Here is a 20,539-nt window from a genome sequence, read left to right on the forward strand (position 1 = left end):
AATACATTGTTGCTGTTATTATGAACAAACTTTCTGTTAGATCAGTTAAGATTAAGATAAATGTTTTTATCTTACTTTCACTTCTTCCTTCTCTAATGCTCTTTCTTTATGCAGATCAAGCTTCTAGCTTTATCTTGTTTTAATATTTTTTGTAAGACAGTTCTTAGCAGTAACAAATTTCTTTAATTTTTGTTTGTCTGAAGAAGTCTATTTTTCCTTCCTTTTTGAAGGATACTTTTACAGGATACAGAATTCTGCATTGGTTTTTGTTTTTTTTTTTTTCTTTCAGCCCTATAAATATTTCACTCTGTTCTCTTCCTGTGTGGGATCTGAGAAGTTGGGTATAATTCTTATCTTTGCTTCTCTGGAGGTGAGGTGTCCTCCCCACCAGCCCTGGCTTCATTCGGTATTTTTTCTTTAATTTTGGTTTACTGTCATTCGAACGTGATAGGTTTAGTTTATTTGGTATTATTCCTATTTGGTATTTTCTGAGCTTTTTGGATCTGTTTTGGCATTTGACATCTCATAAGGGAAATTCTCAGTCATTATCATTTCAGATATTTCTTCATTTTTTTTATCTCTTTCTTTTTGTATTCTCACTACGTATCACATCTTCTGTCGTCCTCCAGTCTTTGGATATTCTCTTCTGTTTCCATCAGTCTTCTTTCTTGCCTGCCTTTCAGTTCTGCAGGTTTCTTTGGAGATACCTGTAAGCTCAGAAATTCTTTCCTCAGCTGTGTCCTGTCCCTTACTCCTCCCATCAGAGGTGTTCTTCACTTCTGTGGCAGTGGTTTTGATCTCTAGCATTTCTTTGTTGGTTCTTTCTGAAAATGTTCATGTCTCTGATTTCATTATGGGCAATGTCTTTTGCCTCCTCTCTGCATCGTCTAATAGAGCCCTGAGCATGCGAATCAGAGTTGTTTCAAATGTTCAGTCTGATGATCCCAGCATCCTTGCCGTATCTGAGTCTGGTTCTGGTGCTTGCTCCGTCTCTTCAGACTGTGTGTTTTGCTTTTTACCGTGTCTTATAATTTTTTTCTTCCTTTAAAGCTAGACAGGATGTGCTGGGTACAAAGAACTATATTAGGCCTTTATTAATGTATTGGTAAGGTGTGGGAGTGGGGGCTCGTTCTCTAGCCCTGTGATTAGGTCTCCGTTTCTCGGTGAGCCTCTGCCCCTGGACATGAACATGAACTTTTCCGGTATTTCTTGTCCCCCCCCCCCCCCCCAGCTCCCTTAGGTGGGGAAGGATGGCTAAAGGGGTCTGGGTTTGGCAGTGTCCTTTCTCACACGTGGAAGGATGTAGTTGGTGGCTGGAGGTGGGTAGTTCCCTTCCCCCAGGTAGCTTAGTCTCTAATAATACCCCAGCAGGTTAGGTGCTGGTGAATTGGTTTCCCCTGGTGCAGGCCTTGTTTAGAGGAACAGAACACTGTGGCGTATTTCAAAATGAACCCCCGACCCCCTGGTCCTGGTTCGCAGAGTGCTTTCTGCTTGTGGGTTTGTGCTCCCAGAAGTCATGATTCTCTGCCTTCTCTCCAGCTTGGGGGGCAGTGGCTTGCCCTATAGCCTAATGGATCTAATGGATTAAGAAGAGTTGTTGCTTTTTCATTATGTCCAACATTTCATTTGTTGTTGGGATGGAGTGCAGACTTCCAAGCTTCTTATGTGCTGGACCGGAAATTGGAAGTCCACTTTGTGTGTTTTTAATTTCCTTTTTCCTCCTAGCAAGGAGGCTGTTTTTATTGCCATTTTACAAATGAAGAAACCAGGACATTGATGGGGAAGTCACCTGCCCAAAGTTTTCCAGCTAATAAGTGGTGAAACCAGGATTTGGACCTAGGGACTCAGAGCTGTGAGTCCATACTCCTAGTTACTGTCTTATAGGAGCAGGAACTCTGGAGTACAGAGGTCTGGTCTGGACACCCACCTCTGCTCTCTGGGGGTGGTGTGAACCTTGGACAGCTTCTCAGAGGCCTCATGGGGTGTGGTGTGCAGAGCACAGCACTCTGCATGAGGAAGTCCTTAAGAAACGGTCGCTATTGCTGTCAGGATTTATTGGTGGGAGTAGACTGCATTGTGGGGTGACTGACTCATTCACAAGACACGGAGAGCACTTGGTACAATGCTGAGCTCCTCGTAGGTGCTCAGTCAGTGGTGGCAACTTGTCCTCCTGGACATCAAGGTGAGCAGGGACTGTTAACATCCTAGAACACGCAGGGCCCGAAACCTTTCCTTGCGGCCACGGCTCCTGCCTTTCTTGTGGGCTCGTGCAGTTTGTTAATCCAGCTCACACTTCGCAGCTTGTTGTGGGTTCGCGGGTGCTTCTCCGCCTGGTGAGCTCGTGCTAATGCTGCCTCATTGGTGGTCTTCCCAGCTGGGGACGCTGAGGGCGGGCGGGAGCAAACTCCCACGCAGTGCTCTGTGACGTCTTTCTGCCCCTCCCCCTGTCCGAAGCACCTGTTGCCCAGGTGGAGGCTGGCTGTGGCCTTTCCCTTCATCTGCTCGCCCCCTATATTAGTCCCTAGGTCCCCTGCCCACGAGTGGGTTATCGTCTCCCAGTTCTGGAGGCCGGAATTCCAAGATCGAGGTGTCGGCACGGTTACTTCTTCCTGAGGACCGTGAGGGAGAGCCTGTTCTTCGCCCTCCCTCCTAGCTTCTGGTGTTTTCCAGCAAAATCTCTGTTGTTCCTTGGCTTGCAGACCCGTCACCTGGATTACCTGGATTTCTGCCGCCGCCTTCATGTGCATCCCCCTGTATGCATGTCTGTGTCCAGAGTTCCTTTTTTTTTTTAAATCCGGACACCAGCCATGTTGGATTTGCCACCACCCCGCCCCCCCACCATAACTTCTGCAATGACCCTATTTCCAAAGAAGGTCTCATTCTAAAGTACTGGGGTTTAGGACTTTAATATGAATTTTGCAGGGGACACAGTTGAACCCATAACACCCACCCTTTGGGGGGAAATTGGCATGTGAAGGAGCCCTTCAGTGAGCTGGAGGAAGAGGTGAGCAAAAGCTATAGCTTGACCGTTCACAAGAGCCTCCCCATAGTGAGAACATAGCATGGCAGTTAGCGGGGTCAGTGAATCAGGGAGCAGGGCGGAATGAACTCCTTACCCGCAGCCTCAGTGGGAGCCTTGGGCGTCGTAGGAGCTGCGGGGGTTGGGGGGCGTCTCGGGTTCAGAAACTGGCTCTTCCTCTCCGACTTGGGGCTCATCACCCTTGGCCTCCTGTCTTAATCTGTCATGGGAGCATCAGGATGCCTGTCCACTGAAAGTGGTGCAAGTCTTAGTAAAATAACTTCTGTGAACCCCCCGCACACCACGCAGAGAGCACTGGAGGACATAATGCACGTTGGGTCGTGGAGCAGCGCTGGTCTGCACGGTAGACCTCGAGGCCGAGCCCTGCGCTCTGCCGGCCTGGCCACCTCCAGCGGACCGTCACCTGTAAGCCCCGCCCCTCCCTTCTGCGCTCCGGGGCTCCCCAGGCTGTGTGGGGCCAGGTGCAGGCGGCATGTCACGTGTTTGCAAGGTGCACTGTGGTCTGGCGGTGGTGGCGGCAGCCGTGGCGGTGGTGGCGGTGGTGGCGGTTTTTCCACGGAGCCCAGGTTCAAACGAGACCCTCCATTGATTGTGCTCTCTTTCTGTTAAGGACAAAAGGAGTTACTCCTGTCCAGTGTGTGAAAAGTCTTTTTCAGAAGACCGATTGATAAAGTCGCATATCAAGACCAACCATCCCGGTAAGGTTATGTGTTTTGGAGGGGAGATGAACTCGAAAGAGCTTATGTTTACTTGGAAACACAGCATTATTTATCAGCTGCACGAAATGGGAATAAAGGGGCATGAAGGGATGAGTGAATTCGAGGGAAATGATTACGTTAATGTAACGATGGGAAGTTGTTTTAATTCCTTCATTTTATCCTTTCGTCTGGTCTTCTGATACATCTCCCCACACTCCCATCTCCCTCCTCCCTTTCACTTGGAATGCCTTTGGGGGGGTCACTTATAAGCAGGTCTGACCTCGACGCCACTCCCTGAGAACCCACGAAAAGTTTGGTGCCCAGCATGGTGGTCTGTGCGGGGTGCGCGCTCCCCTTACTGAGCTGGAAGTGACCGTCGCCGCGGGTCTCCCCACATGGCTCTCTCTGGCCACTCAGAGGTGTGAAGCACGAGCCACTTGGGTATTCACGCCTGTCACACCTCGTTGTCACCACCTGGGACACATTTCCTCCACTCCGCTAATTCCTGTTCATCCTCTATGTTCTTCCTTGGAGTTCCATCCTTGGGGAGGGTTTGGGGGCTCCCCACCTGGGGGAGGGCCATACGCCCGCTCTCTGTGCACTGACCCTTGTGTTCAGGTCATTGGCACCTTCCTGCCCTTGGTCCCTGTGAGAACCTTGGGAAAGGGCTGCCATTGTTACGGTCTGGCTCCAGGTCCCCCGCGTCCCATCGGGCAGGCCCGAGAGGACTGTGTGTGGTATAAATAAATGAGGAACAGGTAAGCCAAGCACCTTTCCCCGCATCTGTGTCCCCTTTGTATCTGCCTTATTTTGTATCTGCTCCTGGGCTAGGGCACCAACTCGCTGATTATAAGTGATACGGAAGAAAAGTAAAGAAATAACAGAGTTCACCAACACTCATGTTTTATCTGGGACCAGATGGAGCCTTAAGACCTTCATCCATGTGGGACCACATAGGTTATGGGATTCTCTGATGGCCTCGTTCTGGTTTGTCAGCCTGTGTCCAGTGTGAGCCCAGGATGTTCATCTAAACCGGCCACCCTTTCTCAGGAACCTATGTGAGGCGTGTTTTGTCTTTGGTCTAAACTTCAAATATTTACAAAACACGGGATAATACGAGGAAACCCCACAGATGCCATACTCTTGTGCATTCTGTCAGACCGGTTTCGTGTCTCAGCCCTCCAGACTTTTTGTTCTAGAATATCTTAAAGTAGGGCCTGCACTTAGGTCATTTCCCCGTAAAAAGAACTTTGGGATGCTGATCAGGGTGTTCTGGAGCGTAAGCAAAACAAGCAGAATTAATTGATGGTGATTCTTTATTACCGCCTAGCATTAGTTCATTTAAAATTTCCTCAGTCGACACAAGACTGTGTGAATCAAGACCCAGGCCTGTTGCTTTTAGTTGTTACGTCACTTGGGTTTCTAATATCCTGTGGTTCACCCCACCTCACGTTTGTTCCTGTGACAGCAGTTTCTTGGAGGGACCGGGTCTCTTTTCGTACATGATTTCGTGTCCTGCATTTGTCTGAAGGTGCCTCATGGTCTTGTTTCTCCATCCCTCGCATTTTATGCTCATGGGTATTTAGATCTGAGACATGATTAGAGTCTGGTTCAATTTTCAGGCATGAGTCCTGTCACGTGACCCGGCGGGGGGGGGGGGCACGTCTCGATTGGCTACCTGAGCGCTGCTGGGACCAGCCAGGGCTTTGGGGCACAGTCACAGGGCTCCTGGACGTCCCGGGGGGGCCGATCCTCTCTGGCTTCTGATGATGCTTTCCTTCTAGAGGTGTCCATGAGCACTATTTCCGAGGTGCTTGGGCGGAGGGTTCAGCTGAAAGGTCTGATCGGGAAGCGAGCCATGAAGTGCCCGTACTGCGATTTCTATTTCATGAAGAACGGCTCCGACCTTCAGCGTCATATCTGGGCTCACGAAGGTGAGTACTTCTCTCCCAGGTGGACCCCCGTTGCGTTTTGTGCCTCCATTCCCTACGTGGGCGTACTTGACGAGGAAGGCGTCCGGTCACGTGCCGGCAGGTAGACATCCTTCTGTTTCTTGAAGCTTCCTGAGAAATGTGTCCATCGGCCGGCGAAGTTCCGGGAATTTAGTCGCTGCCCATTCGGGGGCAGCTGCAGTGAGCAGAGGTGTGCAGTTTTCCTGGACATTTGCTGAGGTCCCGCCTATGACTTAGGAAGCTGGAGTGCTGCAAGCAGAGGGCTCCTGGAGAGGACAAAGGATGACGTGTTTTTTGCCGGGAGGACAGAAACACCTGATCTCAGGCCTTGGGGGAGGCACCTCAGGAAGGGAGAGGCGAACAGTTCAGTAAATGGTGCAGTAGGGACCCAGCCAAGACAGAAGGAGCAGAGCTCAAAGCCCAGGCTGGGAGGCACTGTTTGTCTCCCAGGACACAAGCACCTGCCCTCTGTGCCCCAGGCACACCCCAGTGCCTTGGTGAAGCCTCAATTTCCTTCACTGCGAAGTCTCGGGTCTTGTAGACAAGGGGCGAAAATGCTGGGCGCGCGGTCTGTCGGTCCTCCCCATGCTCAGGATTGGGCACCGCCTCCCTCCTCTTGTACACGTTGCTCTGGGTGTCACGGTCTTTTTGCTTTGCAACTCCGTCCAGGCGGCGACAGACACCGTGGCTTCTCGTCTTCAGAGCCCCTCAGGGAGTGAGTGCTCCAGAGTAGGCCCTCAGGGAGTGAGTGCTCCAGAGTAGGCCCTCAGGGAGTGAGTGCTGCAGAGTAGGCCCTCAGGGAGTGAGTGCTCCAGAGTAGCCCCTCAGGGAGTGAGTGCTCCAGAGTAGGCCCTCAGTAGGTGTCTGTCGAGTGAAGGGGGAAGCAGCCAGGATGCCCAACACTCCAAGCCTTTACTCCACCAGCAGCTCATGTCCTAAGGCTCTGCTCAGTTTATGGGAAATGTGCTTTCCCCGCTGATCCTGGGGGCCGATCTCATTGATTTCTGCACAGGCCCTTGCTTACTCTAACGTGGATCAGCTTATCTCGGTTCAGTGGAATGTCATGGATGTGGGCTGCAGAACACGCTTGGGGCTCTGCCAGTGAGGAGTTCCCGGGCTGTGGGGAGGGGCCGGTGCTGATGACTCACAGTACGCTCTAGCAGCTCAGCTAGCAAGGCTTCAGGACGTGGGGACGCTGAGAGGGCAGCAGGGCATTGGCTTAGGCAAGCCAGAACAAGCTGCACAGGAGGAAGTCCTGGCAGATCCAGGAGGACAGGGCATGGCTGTCGGGCAGAGCAGCACGGAGGAGAGCATGGCCAGGCCCGTGTGTGGCGTGTCTAGGGACAGGCAAGTGCACTACTTTGTTCGATGTGGGTGTGCACACACATGCACGCACATATGAAGGGTGTGTCTCTGTGTGTGTCTGTGATTTAATTATATATATGTATGTATTTTCCCCCTCCTCTGGTAGGTGTGAAACCCTTCAAATGTTCTTTGTGTGAGTACGCCACTCGTAGCAAGAGTAACCTCAAGGCTCATATGAATCGTCACAGCACTGAGAAGACCCATCTGTGTGACATGTGTGGCAAGAAATTCAAATCGAAAGGAACGTTGAAAAGTCACAAGCTCCTTCACACGGCTGATGGTAAGTAAATGACTCCATAGCATAATGAGTTTTCTCCCCCCTCTCAAAAGTGGGGTTTGGAGCTGACATTCCAAGTCCAGCAGACATAGTGGATGTGTCTGCAGGCAAGAAAGAGCTGGGTCTTTTAGAATTTCGATTCTGAAAGAAGAGAAAGAACTCCCTGCTTCCTCTTGTCCCGTGCTCAGGTCTGGAGCCCTGCCTGACCTCCCCCAGTGCTGGGTGTGTGTGCACGTGTGCGCGTGCTTGTGTGCGTGTGTGGGGGGGTAGTTGTGGAGGGGATGCTGCTTCAGGGAATAGGTACTCTCAGGAGGCCTTGATCTGGAAGTTTGAATCCTCTTCAGCCCTCCATCCCCACCTGACAGACCTGAGGACCTGGAGGGGCAGCCATGATCACATCTGACCTGATGTTTCCTAGTGGATGCTTTATCATCCAAGCTACCTCAGGGTTTTTACTTAGTCCAGAATGGGGCTCAGTTTAAAATACGAACAGGACTTGGGCAGATTTGATCTCAAGATCAAATGTGAAGTACACTTAAGTAGATTTCTAATTTCATTCATTCTTAAGTTCTTAATATGTCCCAGTCCTCCCTGGGGTATGGGGTCAGTAAGGAACAGTTTCTGCCACCAAGGAGTTTATAGCCTAGTGGGGAGGAAGAGAAGTATGCAGGCCATGCTTAGGAGGGTGCCACGATGGAAGGGGGCTCAGCAGCCTTGGGGAGAAGGGTGTGAGTTGCTGGGGGCAGGAGGGGTGGTGGGCAGTGGTGACAGTGGCCAATGGATCAGGGGCAGGATGGAGGAAAGGAAAGCAGAATTATTATAGGAAGACAGGCATTTAGGTTTCTAAGATCCCTAAAGAATTTCTCAAACTCAAGGCCCAAAAAACAGATAATCCAGTCAAGAAATGGGCAGAAGACATGAAGAGACACTTCTCCAATGAAGACATATAAATGGCCAATAGACACATGAGAAAATGCTCCATATCGCTAGTCATCAGGGAAATACAAATTAAAGCCACAATGAGGTATCTTACACAAGTTAGAATGGCTAAAATTAATTAGACAGGGAACAGCAAATGTTGGGGAGGATGTGGAGGAAAGGGAACCCTCTTATACTGTTGGTGGGATCGCAGGCTGGTGCAGCCACTTTGGGAAACGGTATGGAGGTTCCTCAGGAAGTTAAAAACAGAGCTACCCCATGATCTCACAATTGCACTACTAGGTATTTACCCCACAGATACAGATGGAGTGAAAAGAAGGGCCATATGCACCCCAGTGTTCATAGCAACAATGTCCACAATAGCCAAACTGTGGAAGGAGCTGAGACGTCCTTCAACAGACAAATCGATAAAGAATATGTGGTCCATATACACAGTGGAATATTATGCAGCCATCAGAAAGGATGAATACCCACTGTTTGCATCAACATGGATGGAATTGGTGGGGATTAAGCTGAGTGAAATAAGTCAAGCAGAGAAAGATAATTATCATATGGTTTCACTCATATGTGGAACATAGGGAATAACATGGAGGAACACAGGGGAAGGGAAGGAAATCCAAAGGGAGAGAAATCAGAGAGGGAGACAAACCATGAGAGACTCTGGACTCTGGGAAACAATCTGAGGGTTTCGTAGGGGAGGGGCTGAGGGGATGGGGAGCGCTGTGGTGGGTATTAGGGAGGGCACATGTTGTGATGAACACTGGGTGTTACACACAACTATTCAATCACTGAACACCACATCAAAACTACGGATGTGCTGTATGTTGGCTAATTAAATGTAAATTAGAAAAAAAAGGAAGACAGGCAGCTAAACCGTTAAAAGGCTTTTAGCATTTTTTATTTTCCTTTAAAAACCCAGTTGTGGGACGGTCTTGTCAGTATTTTATGTAATATTAGTAAACCATATTTATAAATATATTGCTATTTTAGCACAATTATTTACAAAAATTGGGGTCCACTCTAAAAATGGGAGTGATTTCAACAATTATTTGTGATTTTAGAACTTAGAAGATGATAGCCATTAGGTCATACCTTTATTTTAAGAATGTTCTAGGGAATCCATCCTGTTGTGTGTGCATCTGGGTGAGCTTGAAGGGCTAATGGAGAGGCTGCGCGCTTAGCTAGGCTTCGTTAGAACTAAAGATCCAGGGCTTGCCTAAGGCTCATGAAGGCCAGAGCTGTAACTGTTCAGACCTAAGCGGTGTGCTATAAATAAGAAAATCTGTAAGCAAAATAATGAAAAATGCAGTGACAGTAAAGCGGTCTCACCCTGAGTAATGAAAGCATTAAATCATGTAATTATTCATGAATTCTGCACCTCCACAAACAATAAAGCTTACTGGTACTTCTTGACTTGGAAGCACGATTCACTGAAATCCCGAAGAATACAGTGCCGCTAATGGAAAACAGCAGTTCTCAGCGCCGGGAAGTCTGGGGTGTCCCCTGGACTGTGGTGGCAGTGTCTGGGGGCACTCTTGGGGTGCTGTGGCCTCATGCCTGGCTCAGAGGTCGGAGTTCTGGCCTGAAAGGAGATGAGATGGTGTGTCTGATCAGGGGGCGTGGACTGACCGCTGTCGGATATTGGGGGGGGGGGCTGGGGTGACAGTTGACCTTTGGCTTCACTTGCTTCCCTGAGCCCTTCGGCAGGGGAGGGAACTCAGATGGGCACCGATGGTGTGTCCTCAAAGCGGTGAGACAACCCTCCAGAAGGGGAAAGGCCTTGCAGACATGAAATATTTTTTTTTTTTAATATTTTATTTATTTGACAGACAGAGATCACAAGTAGGCAGAGACGCAGACAGTGAGAGAGGGAAGCAGGCTCCTTGCTGAGCAGAGAGCCCCATGCGGGGCTTGATCCCAGGACCTGAGCTGAAAGCAGAGGCTTTAACCCACTGAGCCACCCAGGTGCCCCGACATGAAATATTTTGTAACAAAACAGGAAATTTGGATTGATTCTCTCTTTTTTTCTTTCCCCTGACATTTTTGGGAGTTTGAGGCATCTATAAAGTCATGTCTTGTTTTCAGGCACTCACCAGGCTGGCAAGAAAGGCATCATGTGTTAGGTGCAGTGAGAATAGCACCAGGATGGGGGAGTCCTGCTGCCTCAGTGTGCGCCCCCTTTCTGCCCCACGTGGGCCCAAGTTTGGTGGGACAGGATAAGGACGCAAGATCTCGACACCTCCTGGGTCTCTCAGCCCCATGCTCTGTGACGTGGGGCATTATGACTTCAGCCGGCGGTCCTGTCTTCCCCAGGGCTGCCGGGACTTCCCTTGGTCTCATGTTTTCTCGAAGGCCAGCTGGATACGTGTTGTGTCTGCACACAGGCCCGGTGTCCCAGCTCCAGGGTGATTTGCTCTTCAGTTGTAACTAAACCGTTGACCCTCCTTTTTCTTTCCAATTTTAAAAAAGCTTAGAACAAAAGCTTCGTTCCGTCTCCTACCCACATTTTTGGTAGCACTTGCATTGTATTTTGAGGATTCCTAAAAGCTTTTTGTATCTCAGTGGTTTGTCATATTGTGCAAATATTTCCCTCTAACTTAATGTTTGCGTTTACATTGAATTTGACACGTCTTTTTATAAAAAGTTTTAGCCTTGCATATTTAAACTTACCAGTCTTATCCTTTATTACTATTATTTTACATAGGACATTCACAATTCCTTTTTATTTATTATTTTTATTATGTTGTGTCAGTCACCATAGAGCACATCGTTAGTTTTTGATGTAGTGTTCCATGATTCATTGTTTGCATCCAGTGCTCCATGCAATCTGTGTCCTCCCTAGTCTCCACCACCAGGCTAGCCCATCCCCCCACTCCCTCCCTTCTAAAACCCTCAGTTTGTTTCCCATGGTTTATCTCCCCCTCCGATTTCCCCCAATTCACTTTTCCTTTCCTTCTCCTAATGTCCTCCATGTTATTACTTATGCTCCACAAATAAGCGAAACCGTTTAATTGACTCTCTCTGCTTGACTTACTTCGGACTCAGCATAATCTCCTCCAGTCCCTTCCATGTTGATACAAAAGTTGGGTATCCATCCTTCCTGATGGCTGAGTAATATTCCATTGTATATATGAACCACATCTTTATCCATTCACCTGTTGACGGGCATCTTGGCTCTTTCCACAGTTTGGCTATTGTGGGCATTGCTTCTGTGAACATTGGGGTACATGTGACCCTTCTTTTCACTACATCTGTATCTTTGGGGTAAATACCCAGTACTGCAATTACAGGGTCATAGGGAAGCTCTATTTTCATTTTCTTATGGAATCTCCACACTGTTCTCCAAAGTGACTGCACCAACTTGCATTCCCACCAGCAGTATAAGAGGGTTCCCCTTTCTCCACATCCTCACCAACATTTGTTGTTTCTTGCTTTGTCGGTTTTTGCCATTCTAACTGGCCTAAGGTGGTATCTTGATGTGGTTTTGATATTATTTTTTTCTTCATGATTTTCTGTGTTTAAAGAAACCTCCCTCATCTTAGGAGAAACTTATATGTTTTCAAGTTCTACTTTTATAGTTAATGACATTTATTAAAATTAATATCCTTCGAATTTATTTTGGTATGCGGTGTGCGGTATTGATATATTTTTTTAAACAATTTTCAGTTGACTCAGCATATTTGTAGAAATCAGTCCTTTTCCCTTTTTTTTGGAATGCCAGTCTCTCAAGATGCTGGGCATGTTCTGAGATTTTGGTCTGTTCAGTAGTATCTGTTTTAGTATATTGTTTTATTAGGTGCTTTTTTAATAATGAATTTGATCACGCACACATATGTTATTCCTTTTTGTTTTTTATGGACATCTCTTAGTTTTTCTCATTTATCTCTTATTCCTTTGGCTAAACTTAGAAACTGGTCAAGTCAAGAAAAATGCCTTTCGCTCCACCAAAGGAGGACACGATCTCACACCCGGGGATGCCCTTGTGACCTGTGTGACCATCACATGGGCCTCGAGTTCCTTGGGACAGTGCTGGTGCTGGGGGTTTGGTTGCCTTAATGAGGCCGTTAGCCTCTAACTGTAGAATTAGCTCTTTATTTGGAAGCAAACATTGCTTTAAAACCTGCCTGGGAGGACTCGGTTTTTAGTGGATCTGTTATACCGGTAACAATTCAACAGCTCGTCCCCCAGAGAAGCTATGTGGGGTAGGCAAGGCGACGGAGGCCCGAGTTTTGAGTCTTGCTTGCCACTGCCTCATAGGGTGGCCTTGGTCAGGTCACTTTGCTGAACCTCAGTTTCCTTATCAAACAGGGATCAGTATGGCCCTGTGCCTGACGGGCTTGAGGACCAAATGACAGGAAGTGCCCCCTACTCACTTGGGCCCCACTGCCGTTTTGGCTGTTCCTTCCTGGTCTCCTTTTCTGGGACTGCCTTAGCTGTGACCTCCCACTCTCAGAAGTCCGCACACTTCTATGTTCGTCCCCTGGTGCCTCTCCGCGGTCCCCCCGTGCTCACACACTAGTCATGTGGACGGCTTCCCAGCTTCCGTCGCCAGCCCCGTCCTCTCCCCGAGGCTCCACCGGCCCTGCGGGTCCAGCTGCCCGCTCAGCATCTGAACCTGCACGTCTAGAAGGCGCCTCAGACTTAGCCTGTGCAATGTCAGCTCCCCATCTGCCCCAGACCTGTGTCTCCTGCGGGCCAGGGGTCACCAAACTTGGGGAAAAAACGTAATAAATATTTGAGATTTTGACTGCCACATGTGGTTCCTTCAGTATTGTCTTCTTTTTGATTTGTTTTCTTCCCATAAACATTGAAAAATGTAAAAGCCATTCGGCACTCCCGGCTGCACAGAAACAGGCTGGGTTTGGCCCCGGGGGTACCCCAGTTGGCTGATCCCTCCCGTACACGTGTCCGTCAGTGACCACTCCTTGGCGGTCACCTGGGTCAGAAGCTCAGGTCATTGTTGACTGTCTCACTCACACCCTGCCCACGGCCCGCCTGTTAGCCCCTTCTGCGTGTTCTCCCTTAGTTTCCCTTCCCAGCGTCCTTGTGGGGTGACATTTGTCCACACCGCCACAGCCTCGTGCCTCCTTTCTTGCTGTTGCCGCCTCATGCTCTCCCTGCTTCTGGCCTTGCCCCCACGGTCAGCTCCCAGACAGCGGCCAGAGTGACGGGCCTGGCTGAGCCTCCCCCTCACCCCTCGGTCTCCACCCTCCTCACCTTGGCTCTCCTCTGACTGTCTCCTCTCCAGATGCGTCCATCTCTTTGCTGTTTTCATACCCGCCAGGTTCCTGCCCTTTTCTGTTTCTCCTTAGACTTCTCTGCCTCTCGTGGGCATTATAATTTCCTTGTTCATGACTTTCCAGGTCTTCACTTGACTATAAGCTCGTCACGTGGGGACTCTTGACCTATTACATTTGCTTCGTTTTGTACCCTGGCACCTAGAGCAACGCTGAGCTTCCAGTAGGTGCTCAATAAATGTTGGTGGGCTGAACGAGTGAAGAAAATGTAAAGTGCCTTGTAGACAGTCGTTGGAATGTGGAAGCTCTCGAAAAGTGCAAATTCCTTTTCCGCCTCTCCGCTTTCAGAAACTGTATTACATCACATGCCTGTGAATTGGATGTTTTAAAATATGGTGGAGGAACTTACTATTAAATGAATCTTCCTGCTCTCAATCCAGTAGGAAGGAACTGAGTACCACCCTGTCCTTTCACCTGCTTGCAGATCCGTTTTTTCACATTTATGGGCTTCCTTGAAGGGATGTGTCCCTGTTTACGCTTGTTTCCCAGAGGAGCTCATTACTGTGCTTTAGAGGGAGAGGTCAGGGTGGGCGGAGGTTTCCATTAAAAAGGTTTGCTAGTCTATATGTTCAAAGAGACGCATCGATCTCTAAAGGGCCTGATTAAGCCCTTTGCGTGTACGCCAGCAGTGTGAGAGAATTCTGTGCAAAATCATGCTGTAGCGCGTTTTTCCCTTTTTGACGTTGGAGAGGGCCTCTGCGTGTGTCGGGTAGAGGCTTTCCCAGGATTCTGCTGCCCCCAGCACGCGGGGCAGGTGAGACGGTGCAGCGTTTTCCTGTTACGTAATCCGTCGAGAATCCCCTAGTCATGAATAAAAGCTCTTTAGCTCGGTGCTAATTCCTGCGGGTCCTCCCCGGCCCCATCCAACCTGCCCTCATACACTTGAATTAAGAAGTTTTCTGGTAAAACTTACAAAGAGGAATTCTCTGAGCTTCAAGCACTCTTGTGTGCATCATAATTAGACAAGTGGAGAGTCGAGTGTGAACTTAGGTCTGAGTGGGGAAAGTACCATTTTTCGCCAGGCTCCTCCAGTTTCTAATAAGAGATCCTATGGCTACACGTGGAAATATTCTAGGTGTAAGCGTGGTTATTTTTCTTCTCCTTCCTCTACAAGCAGAGTCCTTGTCAGATAAAGTAGCCCCACTTACCCATAGTCTTTTTACTTCTAAAAACATGCACTCTGGAGCCAGGAAGCTCTTCAGGAGAAAATGGTATCTGAGCAACCAGGTGGTCAGTCCATCCTTCCAAGTTCATGTACTAGGCTTCAGCGAGACTGGTCTCTCACAGCATCCTTGTCCCTCTTACCCTTCGGCTAGCTCACCCTGGAGAAGGTGAAGGGGTGGCGTGGACACGGTGGGTGCCTGAGGCTCACCCTCCCAGCAGGTGTCTGGGTGAGGGACAGCAGGGGGCGGGCTATTGTTTGTGCCACTTTATGGGTACACCCTGTCTGGGTCCAGCGGAAGTTCTCCTCAGGTCTTTCTAAACTGTGAGAAAGACAGCCCCTGGGATAAAACGAGCCATGCAGCTTCCTGAACAGTCAGCTTAGACTACAGATCTGACTGTCTCAGAAGGCGGGGTGACCTGAAACTCACCGGGGTGGAGGGCTCTCAGCGGCAGGTTGCAGACGCCTGGACCAGCATCTGTAACCTCCGTCCTGTTCTTTTCTTTGGCTCTGGGCTGCCTTCTGTGTCTTTCCATGCCTGATGCTGATGCATTCCTCCTTGTATCAGAACTGATGGCTAATTACACAGAACCGTCAGTCTCTTAAGTCTGCCCTTAAGTTCAGCCTTCAAGTTCAGCCCTTGAAGAAAGCACAGAGGCTTCTTCAACTGTATTTCTACTGCCGTGGCTATTTCTGTCCTGATTTGCCATTGTACAAGTCCCTGCAGATGTGAGAGCTGTGCAGACGGGGCCCCGCAAGCCGCCGGCTGCAGCGCGCGTCACGCTTCCTACAGGAGCTCTTCTTACCTTCGGCAGCACAGCCCCGTGTGCCGGGCGGCGTGGAAGGCAGCAGGGCAGACCCAGGTTGGAACCGCTTCCTGCCTGTATGACCTTGAATCCGTGCTGCATCGTCCCCGTTTGTTTCCCGTGGCTGCTGTAACAGACGACCCGTGTTTACTGCCTTAAATCAGCACAGATGTATGATGGGACTGCTCTGAAGTTCGGAAATCCAGAATCAGGTTGTCAGCATGGCTGCCTTCTTTGCGGAGGCTCTAGGGGAGACTGTTTCTAGCCTTTCTAGCTTCTAGAGTCTGCCCGTATCCTTTGGCTCTTGAACCCCTGCCTCCGTGTTCAAAGGCAGCAGCAAGGCCTTTTGGACCTGGCTGTCCCTCTGCTTCCATGATCACATCTCCTCTGTGACGTGACCCGAACCCTCCTACCTGTCTCCCCTAAGGATCCTTAGGATTTCACTGAGCCCACTGGATCACAGAGGATAATCTGTCTCAAAAGCCTTAACCTGGTCACATTTGCCAGATCCCTTTTACCATGGAAGGTAGTAGGCTCTGTGGACTGGGACCTGGATATCTTTGTGGGGAGGGCGTTACCTACTATAGTAGGGTTGTGGGAAGATTACTTGGGGTCATATTAAGTGTGTTCATTCTAAGTGTTGGGTAGATGTGCCTGTCTCCTGGGGTCGGTGTTCTCTTGTTCTCAGCAACTGTGGACACAGCGTAAGGATGGATGGTTATAGCCCTTAATTATGTCATCTACGTCATTATTTTTATTTTATTTTTTAATTTTTTTTAAAGATTTTATTTATTTATTTGACAGACAGAGATCACAAGTAGGCAGAGAGGCAGACAGAGAGAGAGGAGGAAACAGGCTCCCTGCAGAGCAGAGAACCCGATGCGGGGCTCGATCCTAGGACCCTGGGATCATGACCTGAGCCAAAGGCAGAGGCTTTAACCCACTGAGCCACCCAGGTGCCCCTCATCTACGTCATTTAGGAAAGATCCCGTTTCTTTTCTCTCCGACACTCTCTCATTAGGAAGACACAGTGCAAGGGTTAATGATTGAAGAGTATCGGTGTTGAAAAAGGTGAAGTCAGTGTTCTGATAAATTTACTTATGCAGAGTATCACCTTTTGCCATTAAGGCTGGATCAGCAGTCATCATGAGATATTTTCACTTTAATGCCTTTAGATATTATTACTAGTAATAGTTCCTATTTATGCGCATTTAAGTATTCTAGTGCTCCTTCAAGTTTGAGGTACATGTGAAATTTGATTTGGCAGGAGTGACTTAATTTGACAATTTTTTAAACAAGGTGCCTTAAGTCAGAAGCAGTTGTTCGTCGCTCTCTGTCTTCGTGTGCCGATGGACTCCAAATGCCAGAAGACAAAGGGCGTAGTTTCATTTTCACAGGATGGTTTGTGATTTTCCTACCATTGCACCTGCTCCTGCTTTCTTGCAGAACTCTAGAGTAACTAAGCAGCTGGAACAGTCCTCAGGGAAGCTCATCGAGCAGATGAGGGTGTAGCGAGACACAAAGGAAGCGTACAGGTGCTGTGCATTTTCTTTCTTTTTTTTTTTTAAGTATATTTTTCTAGGTTTAGATGTAATTGACATAACATTGTGTTAGTTGAAGGCGTGCAACATAGTGATTGGGTATAGTGAATATGATGTGCATTGGTCGCCACGGTAAGTGGAGTTACCTCCATCACGACACGTAGTTACAGTTAAGGTGTCCGACGCATGGTCTGCGCAGATTGACACTGCCGTAGTCGCGACATTCATCACGTTGCATTAGAGTACGGTGTTGTGTGTCTTCATTCTACTGTGCGTTCGCCCACTGTGGCTTATTTTCTACTCCTTGTAGGTTTCAGCCCTTCGACACCTGTTTTTATCCCCCCATCCCTGGTAGCCACCATTTTACTGTGTTTTTTTCAAGTTGGACATTTTTAGATTCCACAGAGAAGCGAAGATAGCACTTGCCTCTCTTTATCTGACTTATCTCACATAGCATAATGCCCTCGGGGTCCATTCCTGTTGCGGCAAATGGCAAGATCTTCCCCTTTCTCGTGGCTGGATGGTATTCCGTGGTGTATGTACCACTTCCTCGTTATCCGCTCACGCGCTGATAGCACTGGCTGGGTTCCAGGTTCTGACAGTTGTGAGTAATGCTGTAATGAAGCTGGGAGTGCAGATAGCTCTTTGAGATCTTGTTCCCTTGGGTGTATACCCAGTAGTGGAATTGCTACGTAGTAAATAGTAGATGGTAGGGAAGATCTATTTTTAATTTTTTTGAGGAACCCCCATATTGCTTTGCATGGTGGTTGTGCTGTTGTACATTCCCACCAACAGAGCACGTGGGTTCCCTTTCCTCCACACCCTCACCAGGGTACCGTGCATTTTCTCAGGGCTGGTCAGCAGGCTGGGGGTCAGCAGGAGCCCCCCTCCCAACAGCTGCCGGCAGGTGTGGGGTAAATGCTGCCCCCCCCACCCCCCGTCCTTGAGATAGCTTCTGTGTGAGCACAGACGAGGCAGCAAGGCCGCTGCCCCGCTGGCTCTCCTGGCCTCCGTCTTACACATTCATCTTTCCATCCAAAGCAGAAAGAACTTCAACAGGGAGGGCAATCTCATGTCCCTTGGGGTTGGGGACACCTCTCTCTTTGTCTAAGTCAAGGCAGAGTAACAGGGACCTTACTTCCCGCTTGCTCCCTCCCTCCAGATCCTGTCCTCTCTATGCTGACATGACAGGCTGAGTAAGACCTGGGTAAAGGGTACATCTCAGGGTCACTGGACACCAGACCCAGTACTTTCCTTTCCTGTCTGGTGCTACTTGCTTGCATTCAGGCAATGTCCTGTCACCAGGTCCAGCCAGGGCTCCACAGGTCAGGGGTCAGCTTGTCCCATCAGCCAGTCAGCTGTGGAATGAGGGCCAAAGCACTCACGTTACCAGAGAAACGGACTCCTGCCGAGAGAAATGGGAAGATGGAGGGATGTCTTTGAAGGGGAGCTATACGGGATGATACCTTTTGAGGGAACTGGGAGCCGGTGGTAAAACATGGTGCTTCCAGAACGAGCCGCAGTGTCTGCCAGGGGAAATCTCCAGCCAGCCTGGCTCTCAGAAAGATGCCGAGCTGCAAGTCTCAGGGGCAGGGGATGCCGATGGTATCTTTTTCCTTACCAGCTGCAGCCGCAGCCAGGTAGCCCACGGACAGTGCTCAGCCCCCCGCCTTTCTCTCCCAACCGCCTGATGCATCTTTTCTTTCTTGAACTCATTCGGCACCAGTTCCTGAGCCCCTTCTGGGGAAGGTAGCCTTTTCTGTTCTTGCGGTGGTGTTTTTCTTTTCTTTCCCGCCCTTACCTTTTTAAAATTAAAATATCCTACACATGCAAAAACACACAGCTGACCGGGTTGTCACAAAGGCAGTTTACCGACGTTGCCACATCCCAGGATCAGACACAGGACCCTACCAGCCCCTCTGAAGTCCGCCTTACCCTCCCCCCGAGCCGTCTCCTCTCCTCCTCAGGGTGGCAGCTGTCCGGACCTCTAGCGCTTTAACTTGATCTTGCTGTCTTTGAACTTCATGTAAACTGATTCACATAATACATGTTCTTTTGTGTCTGGCTTCTTCCCTTTAGCATTATTTGTGAGGTTCATCTAGGTTGTTATGATTCAGACTTTTAACATCTGGGCCTCTGGGTCAGGTAAGAGTGTCCTACATAACAGGGATTGTAAATGTTGTGGCTCGTGGCCGGGAAGACTTTGTCCTGCAGTTTGCCTTCTTCACTGAGGCAGTGTTCTTGTAGTCGCACAGAAGGCTCTCCTCAAGAATGCTTCTCCAGAAAGTGCTATGACTCTGCTCTCTCTTGCCCTCCTCGCCGACAGGACTTGGCTCAGAATGACTTCTGACTGTTGGCAAAAGTTAAATCTTCTCCAAGAAGATAAGAAATGACCACCTCTGAGATTAGCCACCAAGTTAGGCCACTGTCTTATCTTTGTGAAGAAGATGGGCAAAGATGCCTGCCCAGAGGGAACAATTGTAAATCAGCGTACAGCTAGGCAAGGCTGGGGCAGACTTTAGAAGGCCATGAACTCTCTTGAGCATCAAGTTCAGGAACCACTGATACCATTTTATGGCTCCATGTTGAAAGATCTGTCTTGGTAATTGTATGTCATAGGAGATGGGCTGGAACATCCCAGCCTTTCAGAGATGGTTGCTGATTTATCCAAAATGCTATTCTGTTGCACAGAAAACATTAAAACAACAGTCAGAAAGATCTAATTCCTTTCTGTAAGTGTGTCCACAATTCCTTCACCCAACATAAATTTTATTCTTTTAAAAATTATTTTTTGGGGTGCTTGGGTGGCCCAGTCCATGTAGCGTCTGATTCTTCATCTCAGCCCAGGTCTTAAACTCAGGGTCATGAGTTCAAGTCCTGTGTTGTGTTCCATGCTGGGCGTGGAACCCTACTTTAAAAAAAAAACAACCTTTTTCAGGCATTATTTGTGTTCCTATGAAATGATTACATAGTTGTAGTTAAAGCATAGCTCACATTCTTCCAGCCTTAAAATTAAAGATTGTACTTGTTTGTTGCCACAGGGCCCATGAATATTACATTTGGGGGTTTGTAATGTCTCACTAAGGTGGTGGGCATCCATGAGCTGCATAACCAGTCCCTTACTTTTGGACAGTGTATTATTTTCTGTTTTCTCATTAAAACTTACTCGCAAGGAGCCCTTTCTTGAATATGAACTTCTAGTTTCCTTTGAATTAATTCCTTAGGACACATTTCCGGGAGCAGGATGGCTATTTTGTCTCGGTGGTGTTAATCATGGGTTACACTGCCAACTTGCTGCTTTCGGGAAATTGTGCCAGATGCGTGGAAGCACTCCAGCTTCACTCTTTCAACGTTTGGTGCCTCATGTTATTAGAAACGGTCTGTTTCTTGGTGTAATGTGTGTCAGATCTCACCACGTTACTATCCTTCGTAGTTTTCTGATAACTCGCAACTGAACAGGTA

At 48.7% G+C, this 20,539-nt stretch overlaps 1 protein-coding gene across 4 annotated transcripts in view; it reads left to right on the forward strand.

Annotated features, from left to right (window-relative positions):
• The window catches only part of ZFAT (zinc finger and AT-hook domain containing), a 180,627-nt gene that overhangs the window by 86,165 nt on the left and 73,923 nt on the right, over positions 1-20,539 (forward strand). For all 4 annotated transcript variants that reach the window (XM_046026441.1, XM_046026467.1, XM_046026449.1 and 1 more), the window contains 3 exons: positions 3,651-3,738; positions 5,523-5,672; positions 7,162-7,335. In XM_046026441.1, coding sequence (XP_045882397.1) covers positions 3,651-3,738; positions 5,523-5,672; positions 7,162-7,335 — 412 coding nt within the window. The remainder of the gene's footprint in view (positions 1-3,650; positions 3,739-5,522; positions 5,673-7,161; positions 7,336-20,539) is intronic.

Source organism: Meles meles, chromosome 1 (assembly GCF_922984935.1).
Source record: "Meles meles chromosome 1, mMelMel3.1 paternal haplotype, whole genome shotgun sequence".
In the NCBI taxonomy this organism is placed as follows: Eukaryota; Metazoa; Chordata; class Mammalia; order Carnivora; family Mustelidae; genus Meles; species Meles meles.